Source organism: Phyllopteryx taeniolatus, chromosome 14 (assembly GCF_024500385.1).
Source record: "Phyllopteryx taeniolatus isolate TA_2022b chromosome 14, UOR_Ptae_1.2, whole genome shotgun sequence".
In the NCBI taxonomy this organism is placed as follows: domain Eukaryota; kingdom Metazoa; phylum Chordata; class Actinopteri; order Syngnathiformes; family Syngnathidae; genus Phyllopteryx; species Phyllopteryx taeniolatus.
The window spans coordinates 1,543,142-1,554,616 of record NC_084515.1 but is presented as its reverse complement, the minus strand read 5'-3'; the positions used below and the strand labels follow the sequence as shown (position 1 = coordinate 1,554,616).

The 11,475-nt window shown below is 44.2% G+C and overlaps 1 protein-coding gene across 2 annotated transcripts in view; it reads left to right on the top strand.

Moving 5' to 3' along the window:
- Positions 1-14: 14 nt before the first annotated feature.
- si:ch211-284o19.8 (protein lifeguard 1) overlaps positions 15-11,475 on the top strand; it is a 21,124-nt gene continuing 9,663 nt past the window's right edge. The window contains exons 1-3 of one of the 2 annotated variants that reach the window (XM_061798533.1): positions 15-145; positions 8,372-8,654; positions 9,676-9,876. In XM_061798533.1, coding sequence (XP_061654517.1) covers positions 8,373-8,654; positions 9,676-9,876 — 483 coding nt within the window. In that variant the 5' untranslated portion in view covers positions 15-145; position 8,372. Of the gene's footprint in view, positions 146-8,112; positions 8,134-8,371; positions 8,655-9,675; positions 9,877-11,475 lie in introns of those variants that run through there. The other variant, XM_061798532.1, reaches the window with a different exon arrangement.

The following is an 11,475-nucleotide window of genomic DNA, read 5'->3' as shown; positions in this document are numbered from 1 at the left end:
CAGTGACTGTGTGAAATAGCAGCAGTGGAGTTTCCAGCTGCCTGTTTTTTTGTTTTTTTTTGGTGTTGAACTTCCCCCATGAAAGTGTCAGGAAGTGGTCTCGCACCTTTGAGTTGTGTCAGTTGCACACAAGCAGCAAAAAAAGGTAAGAGCCACACATTCTCACCATTAATAATTAAATCAAATCACATCATTTTTTTTTTGTTGGGGGATAAAAGTAGTGTTTTGGGGTCAAAACATGTCTAAATTATTTTCTCTAAATTGATATTCTTAGTCATGGATTTTCATATTATTAATTTACTTATTTCATTAAAAGATAATGTATATTTTTTATATTTCAGCATTCTGTGGAACACATATTTATTTATTTGAAGGCATATTAATAAATACACTAAATATACATTGACTGTATTATGTATTTTATATTTTTTAGGTATTATTTGTCTTGCTTTGTATTAATAAAATACATTACAAGGATGAATACAAATGTAAAATAAAATATAACATTTTATAATAATAATTTAGTGTTTGGGTCTAATGGTCTACATTCATGTCTCAAAAGTAATTTTTTTAAATTAATGAATTTCCCTATTATTAATGTACTTATTCTATATGAGTAAAACATCCAATTTTTTAAATGCACATATAAATGTGCCTTTGCTGCCAAACGCAATCATTTCCAAGTGCATCTTTCTGTTCAACTGCCTCATCTTTTTTTTAATCTACAGTACGTTTATATTCTCGACATTTTAATGAAGGATAATAATAAACACATAATGAATACAACTGTCAAAATGTACAATAATGGCTGTAAAAACTAAGATTTCAGGGGACTTTTACAGCTTTTGTAACTTGTCGACATGACGCAACACAGGCTTGACCAACCATGTTTCACATTGCCACTGTCTTTAAATAAAATAAAAATTCAAATAAATGTATTTATTTGAGAAAAGGTTTTAATATTACAAGAAATTAAAGTGCTATTCTGCACCAAAATTCTCTCGCTTTTTAATGATTCTGTCCTTTTTCACCGTTCTACAACCCTCACATTTCTCATTTCAAACCATTTGAACTTCAAAACATTCACCTCATTCTTGGCAACTATCCATCCATCCATCCATCCATTTTCTACCACTTATCCGAGGTCGGGTCGCGGGGGCAGTAGCTTTAGCAGGGACGCCCAGACTTCCCTCTCCCCAGCCACTTCATCCAGCTCTTCCCGGGGGATCCTGAGGCGTTCCCAGGCCAGTTGAAGGATGTAGTCTCTCCAGCGTGTCCTGGGTCGTCCCCGTGGTCTCCTCCTGGTGGGACGTGCCCGGAACACCTCACCAGGGAGGCGTCCGGGAGGCATCCAAATCAGATGCCCCAGCCACCTCATCTGGCTCCTCTCGATGTGAAGGAGCAGCGGCTCTACTCTGAGATCCTCCCGGATGACCGAGCTTCTCACCCTATCTCTAAGGGAGAGCCCGGACACCCTGCGGAGGAAACTCATTTCGGCCGCTTATATCCTGGATCTTGTTCTTTCGGTCACGACCCACCGCTCGTGACCATAGGTGAGGGTAGGAACGTAGATCGACCGGTAAATCGAGAGCTTCACCTTTCGGCTTAGCTACTTCTTCACCACAACGGATCGATACAAAGTCCGCAAAACTGCAGACGCTGCACCGATCCGCCTGTCGATCTCCCGTTCCATTCTTCCCTCACTCGTGAACAAGACCCCAAGATACTTGAACTCCTCCACTTGGGGCACGCCACCCTTTTCCGACTGAGGACCATGGTCTCAGATTTGGAGGTGCTGATTCTCATCCCAGCCGCTTCACACTCGGCTGCGAACTGCTCCAGTGAGAGTTGGAGGTCACGGCTTGATGAAGCCAACAGAACCACATCCTCTGCAAAAAGCAGAGATGCAATACTGAGGTCACCAAACCGGACCCCCTCTACGCCTCGGCTGCGCCTAGAAATTCTGTCCATAAAAGTTATGAACAGAATCGGTGACAAAGGGCAGCCTTGGCGGAGTCCAACCCTCACCGGAAACGAGTCCGACTTATGCGGACCAAACTCTGACTCCGATTGTACAGGGACTGAACAGCCCGTATTAGGGGGTTTGGTACCCCATACTCCCGAAGCACCCCCCCCATGACCCCCCGTGGGACACGGTCGAACGCCTTCTCCAAGTCCACAAAACACATGTAGACTGGTTGGGCGAACTCCCATGCACCCTCGAGGACCCTGCCAAGGGTGTAGAGCTGGTCCACTGTTCCACGGCCAGGACGAAAACCACACTGCTCCTCCTGAATTGGAAATTCGACTTCCCGACGGACCCTCCTCTCCAGCACCCCTGAATAGACCTTAACAGGGAGGCTGAGCAGTGTAATCCCCCTGTAGTTGGAACACACCCTCCGGTCCCCTTTCTTAAAAAGGGGGACCACCACCCCAGTCTGCCAATCCAGAGGCACTGTCCCCGATGTCCACGCGATGTTGTAGAGGCGTGTCAACCAGGACAGTCCTACAACATCCAGAGCCTTGAGGAACTCCGGGCGAATCTCATCCACTCCCGGGGCCTTGCCACCGAGGAGCTTTTTAACCACCTCGGTGACCTCAACCCCAGAGATAGGAGAGCCCGCCTCAGAGAACCCAGACTCTGCTCCCTCATGGGAAGGCGTGTCGGTGGAATTGAGGAGGTCTTCAAAGTATTCTCCCCACCGGCTCACAACGTCCCGAGTCAAGGTCAGCAGAGCCCCATCCCCACCATACACAGTGTTGGTGGTGCACTGTTTCCCCCTCCTGAGACACCGGATGGTGGACCAGAATTTCCTCGAAGCCGTCCAGAAGTCTTTCTCCATGGTCTCACCAAACTCCTCCCATGCCCGAGTTTTTGCTTCAGTGACCACCAAAGCTGCATTCCGCTTGGCCAGCCGGTACCCATCAGCTGCCTCAGGAGTCCCACAGGCCAAAAAGGCCCGATAGGACTCCTTCTTCAGCTTGACGGCATCCCTCACCGTTGGTGTCCACCAACGGGTTCGGGGATTGCCGCCACGACAGGCACCAACCACCTTACGGCCACAGCTCCGGTCGGCCGCCTCAGCAATGCAGGCGTGGAACATGGTCCACTCGGACTCGATGTCCCCCGCCTCCCTCGGAACATGAGCAAAGTTCTGTCTGAGGTGGGAGTTGAAACTCCTTCTGACAGGGGATTCTGATCGGGGGGGGGCGTTCCTCCCAATCACCCCCTCCAAGGACTCCAAAAAGGGTGGGTATTCTGAACTGCTGTTTGGTGCATAGGCACAAACAACAGTCGGGACCCGTCCCCCCACCCGAAGGCGGAGGGAGGCTACCCTCTCGTCCACCGGGGTGAACCCCAACGTACAGGCGCCGAGCCGGGGAGCAATAAGTATACCCACACCTGCTCGGCGCCTCTCACCATGGGCAACTCCAGAGTGGAAGAGAGTCCAACCCCTCTCGAGAGGACTGGTACCAGAGCCCAAGCTGTGCGTGGAGGCGAGTCCGACTATATCTAGTCGGAACCTCTCGACTTCACACACCAGCTCGGGCTCCTTCCCTGCAAGAGAGGTGACATTTCACGTCCCTCGAGCCAGCTTCTGTAGCCGGGGATCGGATCGCCAAGGTCCCCGCCTTCGGCCACCGCCCAGCTCGCACTGAACCCGACCCCTATGGCCCCTCCCACAGGTGGTGAGCCCATGGGAAGTCTTGGCAACTAATTTTGCAAATTCCTACTTTGCCCAAAATTTCCCATTTTCCTTGAACCATTGCCATTGGAACGAACGGAGACATGTTCCAAATGGAACTCATCCTTTACTTCCACATTTCTCAATCCATTCAACCGATTCAATGCATTCCAAGTAAAACCTGTTCAGCTCATTGAAGACAACCAGTGGTGCTTTGACATACGCGGGGCGCAGTGACCTCTACTCGTTCACAATATGTATCACTTTGTCAAATAGTGAACAGTTCATTAAAAAACGAGGCTTCAAACTGTTAAATGCCACTCTCAGTTGAGTTGACTGTCAAATTAAAAATAAAATAAAGAGAATTACACCTTGTGTATTTAAAACAACCAAACAACTGCCGAAAGAAACTGCCCTGCTAACTTAATGCCGACATAAAATGGAAAACGGCAATGACATGCTAACGATTAGTGTCGATTGTGGCCTTTTGGAACCCTTTAAACAACTGATTTTTCAACACAAATGGTGTTAATAGTGAATATAAAAAGACTCACAGGCAAAGATATTCTCTATCCTCTATGGGGGTGTGTGGGGGGGACATCATTGCAGTTTGTTGAGTCACTAAGAATAGAGACAATGGGGCATTTTATCCCATATGGTTCAGTCAGAGAAGGCACGCAGCTCCACGCTATTCTAACTGGGCCCCTTCTGGCGTCCACTTAATTATATCATTGGCCCACCTTCTGGCCATTGGATTTCGTTCAGTCAGGAGCACAGTATTCTGATTTCTGATTAAATTACTTCTATTGGGTTTATTCAATATAGAATACAAAAACACATACTCCTTCAAAATAGCCTCTTGCATGAGCTGTGCGCACATCTCACTGGCGACAATTAACTTCCATATCCGCTACAGGAGTTAATTTCACATTTAAACTCGGACATAATGGATTTCTATGGGATTCATGCGTCTCAGAAAAACGCCACAATCCAGGAATTCCAGCTAGCATTACACTTCAAGGAATCACACCTTTTGTTTCGATGCACACATATTCGCCCAGTACACATGGCGAATGTGCCAGGAGTCATTATGGGAGAAATGGCGGAACTTGACAGTACGGAGGCCGGACGCGGAAAAAACAGACTTAGACACCAACGGGAGAATATAGCCCAAAGGGAATACAGACTAATGAAGCAGAGCCACTCTCTTCATTTGTCTGTATGACCGTATCTTACTGCCCCCCGGTGGCCAAGGTGAGCACACCAGAAGGAGCAGCAGAATGAATTGAATTGATTAATTAAATCCTCTTGAACAAACGATTTAATTCTTTTACATTCTATTTAATTGTTATTACTCTGTTTTTATAAAGTACAATATTATTAAATGTTATTTTCCTGATTAAAAAAATACATTACACATACAGGAAGCGATAATGTATGCATTTATCACCTCCTTTCTAAACTGATTCAAATTATTCCAACTTCCAACTCTTCAGCTCATTCAAGACACATTTGGAGCAGTTTATCACATTCCCAAAATGTCCACGTCATATGGACATTTTGGGAATGTGATAAATCATACCAATGAAATGCCCAAGAGATATAATGTTTGGCTAACGGGCGAATGATGGAGCACAAAGAAACTTTAAAAAAAGTTGAAACAATAAGACAGACATTATTCAAAGAAAAAAAAACACACACGTGTGAGACAGCAAAAAAAATAAATAAAAGAAAAGTAATGACAAACGAAACACTAGAACATGAGGATAGCTAAAGAAACAAAAAGAGGTGCATGAAGCCACAGTGAGAGGAAGGTATGGTAGCACGAAACGGAATCTATCTACACAAGATAGAAAAATGGAAACTGGAAATCACAGAAGTACTTCATAAGAATAAACAAACCTTACGTACAAAGTGGTTGCACATGCCCACTTATGGGGCTGTTCAGAATTAAGCAATACATTCAAACTCCTGTTAAATGGGAGTCAACACACAACTGGCACAATTTCAAGTGCCTCTGGTTAACCCCAAATAAATTACTGACATTTTTGTAGTCACATCTCAGAACACAAGCCATGGTCAGCAAAGAGCTTCTGCAGTATCAGAAGGGTCACAGTGTTCAAACGTATCAGTCAGAAGAATGGTAAAAACAAATAATAAAGTTACAGACCATCAATGTCATATATCATATCATATGTATAATTCTCGGCGGCAGGGTGGACGACTGGTTAGAGCGTCAGCCTCACAGTTCTGAGGACCCGGGTTCAATCCCCGGCCCCGCCTGTGTGGAGTTTGCATGTTCTCCCCGCGCCTGCGTGGGTTTTCTCCGGGCACTCCGGTTTCCTCCCACATCCCAAAAACATGCATTAATTGTAGACTCTAAATTGCCCGTAGGTGTGAATGTGAGTGCGAATGGTTGTTTGTTTGTATGTGCCCTGCCATTGGCTGGCAACCAGTTCAGGGTGTACCCCGCCTCCTGCCCGATGACAGCTGGGATAGGCTCCAGCACGGAGTGAGGAGAAGCGGCTCAGAAAATGGATGGATGGATGTATAATTCTCCCAAGGACTCAAATAAATGGCCATCTGATATAGGAACACTTTGGGTGAAATTGATGACACAGAGGGTAATTTTGATTATTATTTTTTTAATATTAGGGTTAGGGTTTCCAATGTAAAACCCTTCACCTCGTTCAGGACATATATGGAGCTATTACTCACATTCTCAAAATGTCCCCATTTTTGTAACAACGCTCAACTTAAGATATATTGTCGATATTTACCTCTTACTTTAACATTTCTTGACCAACTCAAACCATTCCAACTTCAAACTGTTCAATTTTGGGGAACTCTTGATTCCATTCACAAAATTGCTAAATTTCCACGATTCAAATTCGAAAATTAAGAAATATTTTCCACTTTGACCTCCTCCCTCCACATTTTTGGACCAGGTCTAACCATTCCAACTTCAAGTTTCCCATTCTACAAACTTCAATTCCAATTGGGATGTTGTGTAACATGTCAATAGAAAACAAAATACAATGATTTGCAACTCCGCGGCCCAGTGGCCGAATTGTTAGCACATCCGCCTCACAGTTTTGAGGGCCTGGTATAAAATCTGCCCTCGCCTGTGTGGAGTTTGCATGTTCTCCCCGTCCCTGCGTGTTTTTTTTCCCGGGTACATTCCACAGATGAACAGGTTAATTGGAAACAGGTGAGTGTCATGATTGGGTATAAAAGGAGCATCCCCGAAAGGCTTAGTTGTTCACCAGTTTGTGAACAACTGCGTGAGCAAAAAGTCCAACAGTTTAAGAACAACATTTCGCAGCGTACAATTGCAAGCTATTTTGGAATGTCATCATCCACGATTCTAATATCATCAAAATCTGGAATCTGGAGAAACCACTTCACATAAGCGGCAAGGCCGAAAACCAACATTGAATGTCCGTGACCTTCAATGTCTCAGGTGGCACTTCATTAAAAACCGGCATCATCGTGTAAAAGATATTGCCACGTGGGCTCAGGAACACTTAAGAAAACCATTGTCAGTTTACATAGTTCATCGCTACATCTACAAATGCAAGTTAACTCTACTATGCAAAGCGAAAGCCATATATAGACAACACTCAGAAACCCTGCCAGCTTCTCTGGGCCTGAGCTCATCTGAGATGGACTGACACAAAGTGGAAAGGTGCTCTGTGGTCTGACGTGTCCACATTTCAAATTGTTTTTGGAAATCATAGATGTCGTGTCCTCCAGGCCAAAGAGGAAAAGAACCATCCATATTGATACAGACACAAAGCTCAAATGCCCTAATCTGTGATGGAATGGGGGTGTGTTTGTGCACATCTGTGAAACCACCATTAATACTGAAAGGGACATACACCACCTAAGCAACTTCTTTTTCAGGGGTGTGCCTGCTTATTTCAGCAAGACAATGCCAGGCCACATTTTGCACGCGTTACAACAGTGTGGCTTCGTAGTAAAAGAATGCGAGTAATAGACTGGCTTGCCAGCAATCCAAATCTGTCTCTGATTGAAAATTTGTTGTGCATTACGAAGCACAAAATACAACAACGAAGACTCAGGAGTGCTGAGCAACCAGCTGTACATCTAGCAAGAATGGAAAAGAATTCCACCTACACAGCTTCAACAATTAGTGTCCTCAGTTCTCAAACGCTAATCGAGTGTTGTTAAAAAAAAAAGGTGATGTAACAGAGTGGTAAACATGCCCCTGTCCCGCCTTTTTTGAAACGTGTTGCAGGTATCAAATTCAAATTGAGTGAATATTGAGTGAATGAGTGAATATTTGCAAAAAACGTTTATCAGTTTGAACATTAAATATCTTTGTAGTGTATTCAATTGAATGTGGGTTGAAAAGGATTTGCAAATCATTGTATTGTGCTTTTATTTAGGTTCTACACAATGTCCCAACTTCATTGGAAATGGGGTTTGTATATTTCAACAATTCAATGAATTCCACGGAATGTTGGTTCATCCTTAGCTCTTCAGCATTCACACACAATTTACACATTCTGTTGTTTATCTTATAATCCTCAAATAGCAATTTTTATGAGGGACAATGTCAATAAAAGGAGAGTTTGTTGTGTTATTGATGCTAGGTACCGTGACCTCAAGAGGCCAAAAATGTGACCAAAAATTTGTTTTTTGTCTATTTCTATCACTAGAATGTCAGCTCAAGGAGAGACTATGTTCGAGCCTTCGGGTTCTGATTTGTCTACTCAACCACCGCCCCCACCGTACGATGAATCGGTACAGCAGGAGCCACCACCCTACTCCCAAGACTTGTTAGAAGACGGCGAGCCCAAAGATGAAACGACAGGAGCCGAAGCGATGGAAGGAGACGAGTCCTCCCCTGATACCAAACCGGAGGGTCAGGCGGAGGACGTCCCACTGGCCGAGACGTCGGCTTTCGAAGACAAGACAGTCAGGAGGGCGTTTGTTCGTAAGGTTGGTGATGCGACGACATTTAGCCTGGAATGGCACCAATGACAAAAAGTCGGAAAAATGGTCACACAATAGCTTGGATATTCACTTATTCTTTCTATTTAGTTCAATATTACCATTTCTTTCCCGAAAAAAAATACCAATTTATTCTCGTAAGATTCTAACTTTTTTTGTAAATTTTTTAAAATTTAAATACCAATGTAATCTCTTACATTTTTAGGTTTTCTCTCTAAAATGTTTTATTTTTTTCTGGAAAAATTACATTATTTTCTTTAATTTGTTTTGGCCATAATAGTGCGACTTCTCGAAAAAGTAAGATTTTTACGGGACAAAATACACCTTCATTCTCTGAATATTATAATGATTTTCTCTCATGATATTCAAATTTTCTTTTCTAAATATGCCACTTTATTTTCATAAACTTCTAGCTTTTTTCTCCAATAATAACCACATTTTTAAGCGAAATAAGAATTTTTATTCTCTAAATAACACGGATATTCTTGTAATATTACGACTTTATGCTGTAAATATGAATTTGTTCGAGTGATACTCAAACTTAGAAATTGCCTTTTTTTCTCAAAAAAGACTTTTTGTAAGATAAAAGTAACTCTCCAAAAAATACAACTTTTTCCTTACAATAAATACACAACTTTTCTTATCGTAGTATTACAACCTTTTTCCTAGAAAAAAAAATCTAACTATTTTCATAATACTGTGAATTTTTATGTAAAAAAATATATTCTCAAAAAATTTAATATTTACTTTTTAATGACTTTATTCTTTAAATAATGAAACTTTATTCTTCTAGATTACAACTTTTTTTTCTCTAGAAAACAGTATTTATTCTGTTACTAATACAACTTTTTTCTGTTAATACTACAACAGTGCTCTCTAAAGATACACCTTTTTCATAAAAAAAATCAAAATTTACTACCAAAAAAATATTTGTATTTGTTTTATTTTTTGCTAAAAACAAAATATAAGAGTTACAGTTGTTTGATGTAGTGGCTGTCTCCCCCTGCAGGTTTTCTGCATCCTGACGCTGCAGCTGGTGTTCACGTTCAGCGTGGTGTCCGTGTTCACCTTTTCCAAGGTTGTGAAGAAGGCGGTGCAGAAAAACATTTGGGTCTACGTCAGCTCTTTCATCATCTTTGCCCTGGTCAGCATCACTCTCAACTTCGCAAAGTCCCTCCGGCGGAAATACCCCTGGAACATCATCGCTCTGGTGGGTTCCCCCGAATGCCTAATACAGTATATAGTGCTAATGACATATGTTATGGTGTTCTTCATGGATCAATTCTAGAGCTGCTGGTATTCTCTTTGATTGTCTTTTACAACTCCATGGTTCCCTGTAATTAATAAAAAATGTCAGTAAAGACAGTAGGGTTAAGTTTCAAGCCTGGGTTAAGGTTTTAAACAAGGATTTCAAGCCAGCGTTAGGTTTTCTAAGAGTTTCAAGTCAGGGTTAAGGTTTCAAGTTAGGGTTTCAAGCCAGGGTTAGGTTTGAATGTCGTGTTTCAAAGTAAGGTTTGAAAGCAGGGTTCATTTTTCAAATTATGGTTTTAGGTTAGAGTTTCAAAACTGAGTTATGATTTTAAACAAGGGTTAGGTTTTCAAAGTTGGGTTTCAACCTTGGCGATCCGATCCCCGGCGACAGAAGCTGGCTCTAGGGACGTGGAATGTCACCTCTCTGGCAGGGAAGGAACCCGAGCTGGTGTGTGAGGTCGAGAAGTTCCGACTAGATATAGTCGGACTCGCCTCCACACACAACTTGGGCTCTGGTACCAATCCTCTCGAGAGGGGTTGGACTCTCTTCCACTCTGGAGTTGCCCACAGTGAGAGGCGCCGAGCAGGTGTGGGCGTACTTATTGCCCCCCGGCTCAGCGCCTGTACGTTGGGGTTCACCCCGGTGGATGAGAGGGTAGCCTCCCTCCGCCTTCGGGTGGGGGGACGGGTCCTGACTGTTGTTTGTGCCTATGCACCAAACAGCAGTTCAGAGTACCCACCCTTTTTGGAGTCTTTGGAGGGGGTGCTGGAGAGCGCTCCCGCTGGGGACTCCCTTGTTCTGTTGGGGGACTTCAATGCTCACGTGGGCAATGACAGTGAGACCTGGAAGGGCGTGATTGGGAGGAACGGCCCCCCCGATCAGAACCCTGTCATGAACGGAACAGAGGATAGGACCCAAAAATGTACGACTCCAAAACAAATGGACAGTTTCCAAAAAGAGAGGTTTCATAGACGGGCATAGGTCGGTACACAGGCAGGCAATCCAAGAAAGGCAACAGTATCCAAAAACATGAGGCAAAGAGGCAAGGTCGATAATCGGAACAGGGTCAAATCTTACTGTGAGTCTGTGACGTGGAAACAAGGAATGCTGGAACGCGATGACAAGGTACAACGAACTGGCAACGAGAGGGAATGAGACACGAGGTTAAATACAAGAGGTAATTAGGGTGAATGAGGCACAGGTGGTGAAGATGCTCACAGGAGCAGGTGTGTGTGAAACAGGGGGGAAGACAAAACCCGGAACACACCACCATGACAGTACCCCCCCCCCCCCCCCCTTAAAGGCCGGCCCCAGACGGCCCTGGGGCCCCTGGATGCGCAACGTGGAAGTCCCGAATGAGCGAATCATCCATGATAAACGCAGATGGCACCCATGAACGTTCCTCAGGCCCATAGCCCTCCCAGTCCACCAGATATTGAAACCCCCTCCCCCTCCGACGAGACGACAACAGCCGCTTCACAGAGAAGACAGGGCCCCTATCCACAAACCGGGGGGGAGGAGGGGGCCTGGAAGGCGGGACCAGAGGGGACTCCCGGG